The 16,964-nt window shown below is 35.5% G+C and overlaps 1 protein-coding gene across 19 annotated transcripts in view; it reads left to right on the top strand.

Moving 5' to 3' along the window:
- LOC108695247 (receptor-type tyrosine-protein phosphatase mu) overlaps positions 1–16,964 on the top strand; it is a 474,538-nt gene that overhangs the window by 157,020 nt on the left and 300,554 nt on the right. For all 19 annotated transcript variants that reach the window (XM_041567789.1, XM_041567790.1, XM_041567791.1 and 16 more), the window contains exon 3: positions 13,516–13,787. In XM_041567789.1, the coding sequence (XP_041423723.1) occupies positions 13,516–13,787 (272 nt within the window). The remainder of the gene's footprint in view (positions 1–13,515; positions 13,788–16,964) is intronic.

Below are 16,964 nucleotides of genomic sequence, written 5' to 3' on the forward strand. Positions count from 1 at the left end.
TTAAACTGAGTTCTATAAAGCAACCAAGTTACTGTTTACATAGGCGTTGGGGTGTCTCTCCTCACTCAGGGGTCCTTCGCCAATGAGGCGAGTTGAGGCTGTCGCCTCAGGCGGCAACACCCCACTAGGTACCAGGGATGGCAAAAATGCTCCTGGTACTTTAAGAGCGAGGGCAGCAGCAACTGCTGCTGCCTCAGGCGGCGAAGGGGCCAGGATCACCCCTGTCCTCACTTTCAAAGAAGCAGCACATGCAGTTCAGATCAACACTCTACTGATCTGCTATCAAATGCCGAGTCATAGCACTTTTTTTGCACCAGCCAGGAACATTTTTTTATGCTTGTGTTGCTCCACAACTCTTTTAACATCAGAATGTTGCTCATGGTTAAAAAAAATGTTGGGGACTCCTGACCTACAGGATAGGCAAAGATACAAATAATATCTACATTTCCACGCCTAAAACCAACAATAAATGAAACTACTATGCAGCTGAAAACAGATCTACCCTTGCATGGCCCAACTGCTTCTCATTCTGCCTTGATTCTCTTTTAAGTGGTTCTTACCTGTCCCAAATGTTGGTCCTGCTCACTTATGTCAAACTATTCAGTGTTTAAAATCAAAGTTTTAATCTTAATTTGACATAAAGAGCTGTGTAACATTACCTGTATAGTTCTTATACTACTAAATAACTGTAATTCAATAAATAAAGTGTTTGAAAAATGTTGTTTTTCATATACCTCCTGAATAGAGCAGTAATGGATGAATTATAAGATTTAATAATATGCTGGTTTTGCTCAAAACTCACCAATCAGTCAATGCACACAGCTCTCCAGTGTGAAAACATTAAAAGAGCACAAAAAATGAGTATGTAATTATACAATAAAAATAATGTACTGTGAATGACTCCATGGGAAGCTGAGGTTTTTCAATTCAATAGTAAAAAGCTGCCAATTATACAATAAGGAAATATTAGTCGTTTTACTGCTGGTAAAGCACAATAATGTAAAATAAGCATCTTAAGCATGAACGTAGTTGGCCTTATTAATGCAGAAGGGTGAACACAGTAAATACATGTATAGTTCATTGTGAATACTCAAGAGACCACATGCATAGCTTTTTCTGCTATAGAGGTAAAAACATTTCCATTATTTTGCCCAATAAAATTGATTTTTTTTACTTGCTACAGGTGTGGGATTTCTTACTAGGAATACTTGCAACTTGGGTTATACTGGATCAGGGTTGTACAAATATACGTCATGAGAGATTTATTTAGGTAATTTTTTCTAAAATCTCTTTCAGCAATGGAATCCCAATTGAATGGGGTGTCTTATTTTTTTTTTACCATAATCCTCTAAAGTGGATTTTACTTTTTCCCATAATTGACAGCAAGTTTTAATGAACCCACACTGTCTATTTGCGATTTTTATTTCCCAAATTTTACATTTTTCCCAAAATGTATACTACAGTTTTAACAATGTCATCTGGTAAATGTAAAAGGGTTCTACCGTATCTAGAAATGCTATACTCCATTCAGATTTAAAGGGATTCTGTCATGATTTTTATGGTGTCGTTTTTATATCTAAATTATACCGTTTACACTGGAAATAATTTACTGTACCATGAAATATTTAAATCCTGAACCATCAAGTGTATTTTTTTAATTTATAATATTGTTGTGTAGGCAGCCATCTCAGGTCATTTTGCCTGGTCATGTGCTTTCAGAAAGAGTCAGCACGTTAGGATGGAACTGCTTTCTGGCAGTCTGTTGTTTCTCCTACTCAATGTAACTGAATGTGTCTCAATGGGAATTGTCTTATTACTATTGAGTGCTGTTCTTAGATCTATAAGGCAGCTGTTATCTTGTGTTCGGGAGCTGCTATCTGGTTACCTTCCCATTGTTCTGTTGTTTGGCTGCTGGTGGGGGGGAGGGGTGATAACGCCCCAACTTGCAGTGCAGCAGTAAAGAGTGACTGATGTTTATCAGAGCACAAGGCACATGGCTGGCGGCAGTTGGGAAACTGACAATATGTCTAGCCCCATGTCAGATTTCAAAATTAAATATAAAAAAAAATCTGTTTGCTCTTTTGAGAAATGGATTTCAGTGCAGAATTTTGCTGATGCATTTTGAAAAAACATGTTTTCCCTAGACAGTATCTCTTTAAATAGGCATGGATTTCTGTTGATTAATTTATACCATGGGCGAATGCCCCAATATTTTATAGCATTTTATTGCTATAAGTGTAGAATGTGCTTACATGCATTTCATCAACAATATTCCCATATCATCATGGCTTTACATATGGAGCTCAGGAGTTTTTCCATTAAACTGTTCATGTTCGGTTTATAAAAGAAGCCTCCATAGGACATCCAGGACTATCTCCTGCATGAAATGGGAGCAACACAATAGCAAGTTATACCAGTATTATCAACTGACAAACTGCATTGAGCTCCCTAATTTTTATAATTATTAAAATGGGAAAATTACAGTTGATTATAGGAACAAAGTTTACCTTGTTTTTTTACAAAGAGTAAATGGAACAGAACAAGTGCAAAGCTGTAGTAATTAAAACACATTCCAATCACTTTAAAGACATTCGATATTAAGTGAGTTCTGGGATTTAAATAAACGAACCAAGTATTCAGGTCATTGCCCCCTTAATGTGAAAACCTTGCTAAGAAGCATCTAGGAACTGAGCTCAGAAAGTACTGGAATGTACTTTAGAAATGGCAGCGCAAGTGAGGCTACATTAGTTTAAATATGACAGTGCTGAAACAACAGTGCTCCCCAGCAGCCAGTGCCCCACTTATTTTCTTAGATATCTTTTTTTATATAAAATGCTAGCTTATTTTGGGCTAGTAAAAAGGGCAGAGTGACATTTTTGTTGAAAGTAGTTTTATAAATAGTCAATATAGGTGAAATAGGCATATTCAACAGGAAAATGGCTTAAAATGTCCTATTTTCAATAATAAATGGCACAAATGCATGCAGATGTACAATACACTGAAGTGCTTATTTATCTATCTATCATTAGGATGATAACGTTAAAGGCACAGAAAAATACATGTTATGTTACCTGATGTCATGAGAGAAAAAATATATAGTGTAAATACCTTTTGTTTAAAGAACTCCAATAACTTTTTTTTTGTAACTTGTAATTTTTATGAAATCATTTTCAATATTACGTTTCAGGAAAAAGTATAGAAACAAGAGGAACCCCAATAACTTTAACCAGCTGTGCACCACATTTCTCATAGGAAATCCTTTTTATGCCAGGCTATTTCAGTACCTTGGACAGTAACAAGCTTTGCAATCTGTCGTGATGGCTGTGCAAATTCTGAAAAAACCTTTATAATAACCAGTGGTGAAACTAGCACACACTTGGCTCTGTTAGGTCCATCCTCAAAACCGTGGTAGGAGAATCTATGTTTCCCAATATATATTGAACCCCATATTATTCAGAAATCTCGAAGTACCTCTGTAATCTTGCACCCCCCCTGCAAGTTTTCATCTCCGTTATAGAGAGAACTGTACAAAAATGGGATATTCAATAATGACAAATGTTATTACTTATTCTTACCTTGGTGACGTTTTTTTTTACAGTGGAAGGAAGCTTCATTTGTGGTCATGTTTTGCTTCCTCTAATGCTCAATACAAACAATGATTCCCCACCCCTACAAAAAATAAATCTTGCCTGCCTGACTATTCTGAACTCTACTGATATTGACCCTTGCTTGCCTGACTATTTTTTGAACGCTGCCTGTACCAACCCTGGCCTGATTGACCTTGCTTGAACTCCGCCTGTATCAACCACTGCCTGTCAACGCTTTTTGGTCTACTCGCTGAACTGTTGCCGTCCGTCCAAATCCTTGGAAACGCACATGCCGCTTTGCTCATTCAGAAGACCTACTTTGCTCCTTACAAGTTAAGACCTGGCGACATTTGAGTAGCTGAGGGCTCCTCCTGAGGCCAAAGGCGGCTGCTACAGGCAGAAGATTGAGCAGTGACCAGGGAGCTTAGCACTTAGCACTTCTGGATTTAGGAAACCGTACGTGACAGTTTTGTGCCCTTAGTTTTGTTAGGTGGACATGTTTCTTCAGCTCTGTTCATGGGTCTCCAACCAGGGAAGTTCTGCAGGTATCCTTCACTTTTAGTAACATGGTTCAAGTGGTTTTCAGCCTTGCAGCACTAATCATGTTATATTTCCAATCCTCTGCCTACCAGCAATAAGAAAGTTAAATGATTTTACACTACTTACTAACCCCTGCAGCTAATAGGATTCTAAGCTGTAAAAAAGTAATAAGACCATACCTAGCATTGACATTTTCCAGTCATTAATTTTTCTCTTTTTCTGTGTGACCTCTCTGGCTCTTATTACTGGCATACAAGAATTTGTGACAGAGGATTAGTAGGAAGAAGAGGGGATTTCTGACCTGATATTCTGCCCTTTGTTAACACAAAAGAATTAGCTTGCCTAGTAATTTTACAAATAATTTGAATTTGCTCTTCGGTTGGAATTCACGGCAATTACTTATAATTCATGTTTACCAACCACTAAATTCACATGACTTCAACAGAACTAGATAATTATATTTAAGATTAGATTGAAGCAGCCACGTCTCACATTATTAAATTAATTCACTAATGTCTTCTGGTTCTTCAGCTATTGGCTGGTAAAAGCATAAAATAGGTTCTGCACATTGCTTAGTTCTAGTAATAAACAATTTACATTTATTAAGATAGATATAAAATCAATGTTTCGTGATGGCAACAACAGAACAGTGTGTGCGTGTTATGATTGTCTTGTAATTATTATAAAGCTATGGAATGTTTTGGTGGTACTTTTTACATAAAACATACCCTTGAATCCACATGGATTTTGGAAGAAGGACTTTGAAAACACAGAATCTGGTATCTACACTTCAGCTGTTGTTAGTTATTTATATTTAGTAATGATTCTTTTTCCTATAAAATGTTTTTTCAATGGGTTACTGTTATCAACTTTCACAGTAAATGAAAATATTATATGATGTGGGTTCACAGATAAAATAGGATTTACAGGAGACAAATAACCTGGCATTTAAAAGATTTTACAGGTTTAATGGCATCTCATTTTACAATGGATTTCATGTCTCCATGAGAAATTTCAGGTCTTACTCTTTTAATATTCTGAAACTGACATGTAGTCCCTTACTTATTATAGCATGCTGAAAGTATAATAGATCATTGATTTTAATGCAAGATGCCATCCAATATGCAGGATGAAATCTCCAGCTGTGGAGCAATTCAGGGAATTTCTGCAGTTGGTATTTTGTATCTCTCACTGAGATGCTGTTGTCTATTACTGTATATAAATTGCTAGAAAATCTTTTTAATCTAGAATGGACTGGAGAATGGTACAAGCAAGATTATGGGCACTCATGGAATTCTTTATACTTGCCTATTTGTTTAATAGCCAGCATTTTCCATTTCAGCATGAAATAAGTGATACATTATTGTGCACAAGCAGGCATGTGTGCATGGTTTCATAAATAATTTGCAACACAATCCAGTCCATTTTTAGAGTCGCTTGTTGGATATGTGAATGAGCTAGGTGGTAGGCATGTGTGTGTTTTGGGTGGGGATGCAAATTGCAATTATTTAAATCCACTGGATTTTTATTAGCACAAATCTTCTTTGGTTTCCTTTCAGCCATTTTACTTTGTTGTAAGATTTCATATCTCTATTCAGCCATGTCACTGTTTGTTTGTTCTCTTCCCAACTCTGTCACATACACATTTTAATTATTGCCACCTTTGAATTTAGGCTACAGGATAATGCATCATCCCAATCTTGTTGCACTTTCCAACCATCAGAAAACTGGGCCTTCTTTACTATCTTTTTTCCTGGGCAAAACCAAGAGGTACTGCTTACTGTTAAACTGCAAGACCTGAAGCTATCACGAAATACAAAGAAATCGGCAGTTCAGATTCAGTGTTTAACTTCAACTGAATGATCTCATGTAAAAAAGGAGCAGATTTAATGGGAACTCAGTATAGGCATATCATATCATATCAATTTATCTTATGGATAGGGTCATAAACAGATATGGAATTTGATCCTACTCGAGACTGCTTAGAAAACTAGAATACTATAAGTATCAGGGAGGATGTACTCTTGTGTTATACAATGCACATTCAGGGAGTTATTTATCAATGGTCGAATTTTAGAGTAATGTCAATTTTTTTCAACTCTAATAAATTCACAATTCCAATGGTATGGGGCGTTATTTTTGAAGCAAAACTTGGCAAAATTTGAACTCGGTTGGTTTTAGGTGAAGAATAGTTGAATTAGAAATGTTTCCAGGGTGAAGGTGTGATAAATCTCACATTTGAATTCAAATTCGAGGTGGTGGTTTTAAATTCGAATTTGTGAGTTTGAAAAAATTCAAATTCAAATTTACCATTCACACCATAATAAATCTGCCCCTCAATAATGCTACCACTTTACATGCCAGGTACACTAAACTGCATGTTGTAGAACAGCATGGTGCATATAGTTGGCAAGGGTGGATTGCCTGTATGCTATAACAATTTCTTACATTATGTGAAAAGCAGTAGGGATCTTGAAATAATGAAGATGATAACTGTATATGATTATTATATTCTTACACATAGATGTGACACCCAACTTCTTTAGTATAACCTGATCATATAAGCTGTAAAACCTGTTACATTATGGGGTAAGTACTGAATTCATAAAATATCTTTTTAATTTAAAAATTTATCTTTTTAAAATTTAAAAGTCCAGGTCTTGAATTTCTGAATTACCCCAAAGCATTTATTCATTAAGACATTAATTTATTTTTAAATCTTACATTTCATTTATATATACACACCTTTCTTTTTTTATTTTTCTTTTTAAGTCACAGAAACACCTTTAATTCTTTAGTGATTGACAGACTGTGTTACCGTAGCCGACAAGAGATTGTTTCCTATGTGTCTTGATAGCATGACGTGCCTTCATTAATGCTGATTGGCTGTCTGTCTGTCTGGATCACTCGCTTGATTGAAATAGACTTCACACCATTAAGAAAGGGCAAATCTGTTTATGTTTGTTCTGCTGTGAGTGATTGATGACCCCTGCATAAGTATACCGAAAATGAAATTGTTTATTGTGGGAAATATTTATGAAATGCAGAGAAAACCATCCGGAGCATTTCCATTTATGCTAAAGCTTAGATCCATTGAATTATTAGAAGCACTGTATTTATATTTTATACTTCATGGTGCCATATACTTTTAAAGGTAGTCAATGTATGTATGTATGTATGTATACATATATACATGTATGGTATGGGGATGCTTATGCAGTAATCCTTTATCTAGAAAGCTTTGAATTAGGAGAAGGTCAACTACCATAGATTCTATTTTAAGCAAATAATTCTATTGTTTAATAATTTCTTTTGTTCTCTTTTTTGTTCCTGTTAGGTTTATTTAATGTTTAAATGTTGTTTAGCAAACTTAAGATGATCAAAATAACAATAACGACCTGTGAGTGCCTCCAAGTTCCTGAACTAATGAATATTTGATGGGAGTTGCACCGGAGACCTGTTTGCAATTTGGGTGCCGATAATGATATGACTATATATATATATATATATATATATATATATATATATATATATATATATATATATATATATATATATATATATATATATATATATATTATGTGTGTGTGTACAGTAAATACGCTACCATTGGGCACAGCTTGGCACAGATAACTGATGGTTGATATATCATGACAAACTTTGCACTCCTCAGTGGGAATATTTACTGGAAACAATAAGTGGGAAGTACTGTAAACCCTTGGATCTGGTCAGGCCTGGATTTGTGGCCTTGCCATAACGGCACAGACCTAGGGCAGCAAGTTTTAATGGTGGCATGCTGCCCAGCTGCATTCTAAGGAGCATTAGGGGTCCATAGATTTTTAACTCACCTGTATGCATAATCCCCAGTGCTGAGGTGGGAACTGGCGCATGTGCATGTACGCGCACAGGGGGTGCCCACAAGGACAGGTGTGAGGACCCTGTGGCCTAGTGGCACCAAACTGGAAATTCAGAACTGGACTTGGTGTCCTCCCTTCTCTGTTCTTCCTGCCTTGGTAATTCAGTGACCCATAACCCCCCACCCCCCAGAATACTAGAACTCATTTTAAGGGTGATTACACTGTGGCCTTCATGGCATATAAAGTTAGCTTTTTATCATGCGTCCTTGTCTGCAAGGTCCTTATCTTTCAGCTTTCAAGGCCTTGGTCTACCCATACCTAAATATTACTTACATGCACAGAAGGGCATTTGGAAATACTTGCCTAGCCACATACAGTATAATTACATGGGGAAGGAATGTTTAATGCACTCAGTAAGCTACTTTCTCATAGGTTAAAGTTAATTTCACTGAATTTCTTAATCCAATTTATCTGACATACTTTGTGTCATGGCATGTAAATTTTATAATCTTACTCTATTTGTTGATTGTTGATGACTAATGTAAAGCGTAACTTGTTGGCGCTATATAAATAAATGATGATGATGTCCCTGTTAGGTTATAATCTACAGAATTCAGCTTCCTAGCTTTAAATAAGAAAGTCTGCCATTATATCCCACGGAATCTCTTTTCAGAAAGAATGGCTACAGAGACTTATCAAGCCGTTTTTTTGGGAAGATGGAAGCAAAACACATTATATATTCGCCTAAAATAAGTTCTTCAAAACAAGTGGGAAAAAGAGAGATAAAAGCCTGACTAAAGTTCTACAAGGCGAGAAACATTGAACTATGATTCTATTTATAAGATTAAATCAGGCATGTCAAACTCATTGCTATCATGCTATGGTGAATTATAGTTCCAAGGACAGTTTTATAGTTTATAATAGGCATAGGAGATAATTCGGGCATCCTAAACTGTGAGTTGAAGCATAGAGTTGGCATTATTTACTTTGTTATATATATAGTGAATAAAGTACCCCCTCTTGTAAAATATAAGGCTATTATAAGTTACCGAGGAGTTTCATGACCATATAAAAACACGAGGCCAAAGGCCGAGTGTTTTTATACAGGTCATGGAACTCCGGGGTAACTTCTAATATCCTCATATATTGCAACTGAGGGTACTTTATTTATTATAATACACAAGTCTCAGTGAGTCATGTGACAGAAATGACATCAGAACTCACCGTTTATAACTGATGACATCAGAACTCACCGTTTATAAGGATATAGTTTACAGGATATTCAAGGATTTTGTGTAAAATAAATATATATATATATATATATATATATATATATATATATATATATATATATATATATATATATACTGTATATATATATATATATATAGGCATGTCACACATATAGTCTGTTGCTGTCTAGCAGTTGGCTAGTGCCTTTTCTTATATTTCCAACTGTAAACATTTAACACTCTCTACCTTTGTAAAATTAACATAAACATTCTGGGTAACAAAAGACATATCTTAATTCTGTAGGTACCTTCAAAATACATTATTTGCATATTGTTTTTATGTCTGGCTAGTTATATGTTTCTGTATATAAGCAAGATATCCTATATCAGTTAACTAGATCACTGCAAATAATATATTTGAATTGGAGCCACTCAGTAGCGTGTGCTTCGGTGTATATTGATCACATCCTTATACCTTCATTCTAATATGTAGATAATTATTATATTTAGTACATGTAGGAAGGGTTAGTCACTGCTAGTTTAGGTGTTTTGACTTAAAACAATGATATAACAGGGTATTTAGTGTAGGTACTATACAAGAAGCTATATACCGATTTATTAAACCATGACTTTTTCAGGGTCAGGCTTTTTGTCGCCAAAATCTAGAAAAAAAACCCTGCAAAAAACAAAGTGTGACATTTTGAGATTTATTATGCAACAAAACTGCAACAATTCTGAATCCGAAAATACTCCAGCTGAAACCTGTCATCATAAATCATGTAGAAGTCAATGGCAGATATCCTTTTTACAACTGGAAGATATTTCTTTACTCTGGTGTTTTTGAGGCTTTTGGGTGTTTTTGACACTGCTTTTGTGTGACACTACAAAAAAAGTTGTGATTGTCTTGAGACACTACAAAAACATGTAGTTACCCTGTGACAAGTGGAAAAAGTTGCTGTATTTGCGACCTTTCTGCGACTTATTTCCATTTGTACTTTTTCAGTTAGGATCTTTTGATTTGATAAATGACAGACATTCTTGGAAATTAGCAAACACACGCTCTAGAATATGGAAGCTAGCTGACAAGGTACGTTGGTAGCTCTTCTTGAAAGATTAGCTGGAACTTGGACATGACTGGGAAACTTGGTCACAGCTTGATAAATCTAGGCCATGTTGTTTGCAATGCTTTGCTGTTTTTAAGGAAAAGAAATAGCCTGTGTGCAAGCCATTAACCCTGCAGACAAATGCGTCATGCCATGAGCCACCATGAACATGGTTTTATGACCTTTCAAGCTTTACTGAACCCTGTGTGCTTCAAGCACAATCTTAATCCCTTCTTACGCCCTAAACAACACTATCGTTCTTTTCTGTCACATCTGCCAACACACAGAAAGCAAGCACACATTTCAGCCCTGCCTGCTTAACATAAAATTCTATACATATATAAAGTTAAATCAGTGCACACACAACCATAATGTGTAGAGAAAAGAAAAAGTATTTAGAACTAGTTATATCTTTGTATTTTCTCTATGCATCAATGATATATGTTTGTACAGGTAAGGGACCTATTATCCAGAATGTTTGGACCTGGAGTTTTCTGGATAAGGGATATTTCTGTTATTTGGACCACCATACCACAAGTCTACCAAAAAATAATTTAAACATGACATAAACTCAATAGTATGGTTTTGCTTCCAATAAGGATTAAGGATCTTAGTTTTGATCAAGTACAAGGTACAGTTTTATCATAATAGAGAAGGAAATAATTTTTAAAAACTGAAATTATTTGAGTATATGGGAGATAGTTTCTGCAAAACTAATTCTATACCAGAACTACAGGAATGGGACCTGGGGCTTTCCAGATAACAGATATTTCTATAATTTGGGTCTTCATACCTTAGGGGGCATATTTATCAAAGGTCAAATTTCGAATTGAAAAAACTTCGAAATTCGAATTCAAAAAGACCAACCAAAATTAAGTTGTTTTTTTTTTTTTGGTCGAATAGGTCCATTTTCGATCAAATAGGCCTTTATAAGGGCGAATTCGAATTGTATGAATCGAAGCAATAGCGCGTTCGATCGAATTTGATTCTAAGTTTTTCCCCAAAAAACCTTTGATTTTTCAAAGTTTGACAATTGACTCCAAATAGATTCTAGGGGGTCCCCCATAGGCTAAAACAGCAATTTGGCAGGTTTTAGATGGCGAATGGTCGAAGTTGAATTTTTAAAGAGAAAGTACATGATAAATTTCGATATTCTAATTTTCAGTTTATATCAAATTCAGATCGAATTTGGACTACTCCCTAGTTCTAATTTTTTTCAATTCGAAAATTCCTCTCGACCTTTGATCTGCCCCTAAGTATACCAGAAAATCACGTAAACATTAAGGGAGTTATTTACTAAAACAATTTTCTCATTATTTTATTAAAACAAATTAAACCAAACTCCCATTCATAATTATACCTTACTTAACAATTAAATAACTTGAAAAATTTTGTGTGGGAAAAGACTCAATAAAATCGTGAAAAAAAGTAAAAGCGTGCAATTTTTTGGGATTTGACCCCCCAAAAACACAGATTTTTTTGGATTATCTCCCAAAAACCATGACTTTTTCAGAATTATCATATGAAACCGAGCGCAGATCATGGTATCTTCCAATTGTAAAAGGGACATCTGCATGACCTCGGAAGGTTTGAGATGCAGTACTTTTTAATTTGGACTTTTAGCAGCATTAGGGTTTTATTAAACCTGAAAAGTTTTTTTCCACAAAAAAAATGTGTTTTCTCCTATAAAACCCTGACCAGAAAATTTGGGTTTTAGTAAATAACCTCCTAAATAAACCCAGTAAGCTGGTATTGCTTCCAATAAGGGTTAATTATATCTTAGTTTGGATCATGTACAAGCTACTGTTTTATTATTACACAGAAAAAGGAAATCATTTTTAAACATTTTGGATTATTTGGATAAATGGAGTTTATGGGATATGGCCTTTCTGTAATTAAGATCTTTCCTGATAACGGGTTTTAGAATAACAGATCCCATACCTGTACACTATATAAATGGCCTTCTTTTTTTACAAATCCTGGTGTGCTGCCTCTTTATTCTTGTTCTTTGAGTGTTCCCAGCGGGTCTTTCAGCAGTTTCAGCAGAAGGCAATTGAACGTTTTCTCAGTCTATACAAATATGTATTCTCTTGCACTAGTACAGTTTGGAGGTCGTGGTGTCTTAAATGTTCCTTCAATATTTTAAATTTGCAAACAAAATCTGCTAATTTATCTTCCCACAATTCAGTGTTGACAACACAGGTCATTGCCTTGACTTCTTCGGACCTTATGTTGTTTGATATATGTTAATTGTACTCAATATATACATATATGTACATGGCTAGTAAACAAGTAAAATTAGGCTACTCAGGGCTCCAAAAAGCATGAGCTTTACTGATAATTGCCCTGGACGAGTCTCTCTTTTCTCAGGAGTGATGCCTCACTTGTATTGGATGTTAAGGTGCAACTATATCTCTTGGTTTTGAGATACAAATGGTTCTTAACTTAACCATGAACAGATTTATTAAATAGATTTAGTTAATTATGATGGTGGTATTTCCCTTTCATGGTTAAGGACCCCTTTTAGCTGTCTAAACATATAATACGGCCCACATAGCTGACAAAAACTTAGGGAAATATCCAATTGATGGGGAAGCTAATTTACCAGTCCCCTACATCTATCTATCTATCTGTCCTTCTGTCTGTCATCTATCTATCTATCATCTATCTATCTATCTATCTATCTGTCTGTCTGTCTGTCTGTCTGTGTTATCTATCTATCTATCTATCTATTATCTTTCTATCTATCTATCTATCTATCTATCTATCTATCTATCTATCTATCTATCTATCTATCTATCTATTATCTTTCTATCTATTATCTTTCTATCTATTATCTTTCTATCATCTATCTGTCTGTCTGTCTGTCATCTATCTATGTCTGTCTGTCATCTATCTATCTATCTATCTATCTATCTATCTATCTATCTATCTATCTATCTATCTATCTATCTATCTATCTATCTATCATCTCAAACAGTGGCATAACTATAGAGGCAGAAGATCCCACAGATGTACAGGGGTAGGGGGGGCCTGGAATGTGGGATAGCTTCCTCTATGGCATGGGACCACAAAAAATGTAAAATGAGGGAAAACTTAAAATCAGGGGATGTAAAAGTGAGATTATGTTCCATAGCTTATGCCAGACGTTTTTTGTGTGAAAAAAAGTGTGATATTGTGTTGTGTTGCCTTTCAGGTTCCTTTATGATGATGAATACTACTGGAAGATTTGCTGGACAAAGATCTGTGCTCTTTTTACCTCAGCTGAAAGAGAACGACACGCACTGTATTGATTTCCACTATTTTGTATCGAGCAAGAGTGGGGCCCTTCCTGGCTCAATGAATATTTATGTCACAGTAAATAATGGTCCTATGGGGAATCCAGTCTGGAATATTTCAGGGAGTGCTACAGGCACCTGGAATCGGGCAGAATTGGCTATTAGCATCTTCTGGCCCAGGTTTTATCAGGTATGACACTTTTTATTTATTAAATATTGACTGGAAAAAAAATTGATTTGGTCAGTTTATACAAAATAAACATCTGATTAAATCCAAGGGGTTTGCCAGCCATCTCAGGGAGATATTTCATTCCAGTTATAGATACATTTTTTTGAACACTAGTTTATTAGCTGCAGCACCACTTCTCACCAGCTTTAGCCATTTGTTACTTAACAAAGACAATACACAATCCACCTTTGGGAAATAACACGTATTGCAAATTCTGTAATGATACGTTTCCTTACTTCATTTTCTAAATGAAGTACAAATCGTTTGAACAAAGATATGGCTGAAATGCTTCATCTGCAAGCATACTATATTGCATATCTTTTATCCTATAACGACATTTAAATCGAAGGCCACAGCGAAACAGAACATTAAGGGGGTTATTTACTAAAATCTGCACATTTTTTTGTAATTTTTTAGATGTAATTTTTTTTTTTGATTTGAAGTTATTGTATATGTATCAACACTGTCGACACTATTTTCTCTGCCCTAATGACCTTTGAAACCAACCAAAGACCTGTCTGTCTGGGGACTATGTGCCTAATAATGGCAGTTTGCCCTGGTTTATTACATCCTACCTTGCAGGGTTTAAATGTGGTCAGTTATTTGATCTATCAATCGATAGTGGCAAACAAACCAGCAAAAGCAGGAGCAATACAGGAATAGTAAAAAGAATCTTAAATTCTTATCAAGGCTCTCTATATATATATATATTTACAAAAAGCATTCACTTCTAATGCATGACATGAAATAGGTCCATCTCTTGATCATTTTGGACTCTGCTTTGCTAAATATTCCACTGCTGCATGCCAGACAAATGCTTGCTATAGGATTTGTGTTTGTTGAGATAGGGTAAGCCAGTTATGGCTGTTCTGTTACGAGCAGCACATTTGGTTTTGGCAAACTTAAATGTTTACAACTAAAAAATGCTGTTGCATAATACCATTAAAATTCTGGCTCCTTTTTAAAAGTGACCTTTTGGTTTTTTGCTACTCTAAATTCATAGGAAGTCTCACTGATATGCAGCTATTAGGGCAGCGAGACTGAGATAAACAATTAGGAATTTTAATTTAATACTGAATAAAACATCCCTGTTTATTTTTATGCATGTTGAAATCAGCAAGAGGCGCCATACAAACATAATGAACTGCAGGTGATGATCTGTTACCTTGCAGGTTTAAGCCCAGTATTAATAGCCTTTCAACTAAATGAAATAAATCCACACTTCATCTCACATCCTTACTTCCTGTATTCTCCTTCTGGGTTAATGATTGCAGTCTGCCCTTTGCATTCTAGGACATCCTGAGTAAAATGGCATTTATTTCTTAGATGTAATGCAACGTCCCCTTGCTTAGCAAAGTCTTTTTGCGCGACCAGTCATAAAAAAACAACAAATGTTGTGAATGACCCGTTCACCTGTTGGTGCTCTTTATTTCCTGCTTATCTGTTGGAGCATGACAGGAGTTTTATTCTTGCAACAGCCCATTTATCAGTCACTGTTCTTTCATTTCATCCCCATCATACATGATGCAAAATAGTGAGTGTATTGTTCAACCTTTTTAGAATGTATTGTACCAGCTTAGAAAAACAGTTAAATTATGGACATAGTTTGGGGCATCTCTCAAGCAGTTACTAAATGAGCCATTCCAGAAAGATGGCTAATGCTAATGGGTATATTGTATCCAATATAACTTTATGGGTGAACTAAAAATCATCCAATGATTACTAGTAAGTGCTATTTAATATCCATTCAGAAGGAAAGCACAGTTGCAGGAAATCTAAAGGCTTCGGGCAACAGAAAGAATAACTATAAGTGAGAATATTCTCCTGAATTTGGGCGGGCCATTTAATAGGTTTTGTTTCTATGTGGATGTCTTATATTTCAACCTGTGCAGGACCAGCTTGACATATATGAAGTGATGTGCGGTGTGCAGGGACATCATTGTTAATCAGATCCCGTGTCATTAAGTTGGAGACATGATGAGGAAACATAGTATCATATGATGTTGGGATGATATTATTGTTGTGCAACCTTCTGAATTTATTTTATACCTGTATAAAGTTTTTTTATAGTAGATGTTTAGATACAAAGAACACAAGTTGCATACGGCACTCATCGGCCATTGAAGAGGAGAGATAGGAAAAGAAAAGCATCACAATATCTGTGATTTGAAAACAATGGCAATTAACCATATGTTACATAAACATAACAGGGACCATGAAATGTCTGTTTCGTAATAGCTGGTTGAATTGTTTGTAAAGAGCCAACATGGTGTGCAACCATTTTCAAAATATATGCTAGACATGAACTGTGTGTTTAACAAAAGATTTCATGACATAAAAAAAAGGCAGAGAATGACTCTGACTCTGAAAATGAAGAGCAAGCAATTGGTCTAAGCAGGCAGCAATCAATCTAAAAACAGACATATGGTTGGGACGGGAATCAGGAATCCAAATAAATGGGCAAATCCAAGGAGTCAGAAAATGCAGAAACAAGGGCAGAGCATAAAATTACTTGGACAACATCCTTGGCAGGATATTTGGGAGGCTTGGCCATGGCAATAGCACAATGATCCACCAACAGTTGTTGGAGAAGGCAAGCTTAAATATCTCTGTAATTGGGCTATTGCCTGCAGCTTGATCAAAGCAGGTTTGCAGGGAACACACATAGTGAAAATACATTTAGATAAACTGACAGGCTGCCTTCTGTGGCTCAGTCTGGGGGAGTAGCTGCCAATCTAACTCAGGTCCCTAGTTCTAAACCAGTGGGATCTTGACAGTCGGTGTTACAAAGGGAATGTTTTTGGATCAGCATTTGACAAACAAGGACGGAAGTTGGTTTAAATTCCTCCTATTCTTATTTTTATTGACATTAGGTAAATAGGGGGTTGAGATTAATCCTTGAGTGGGGTTGAGTATGTGGGTGGATCTGATATTTGTGCATGTATGGACACCTTAGAACTCAAGTTTAACTAGTTACAGTGAAGGTAAAATATGGCAGCTTTAAGAAGAATGAACACACATTTACAGATCATACTGTATAATAACTTTCTTCAATAAACCAGAGAATATCATTAATATATACATACAAAAAGAACTTTGAATGGTCTTTATGAATACCAGATATTTTTAATTTTCATC

Source organism: Xenopus laevis, chromosome 6S (genome assembly GCF_017654675.1).
Source record: "Xenopus laevis strain J_2021 chromosome 6S, Xenopus_laevis_v10.1, whole genome shotgun sequence".
Taxonomy (NCBI): Eukaryota; Metazoa; Chordata; class Amphibia; order Anura; family Pipidae; genus Xenopus; species Xenopus laevis.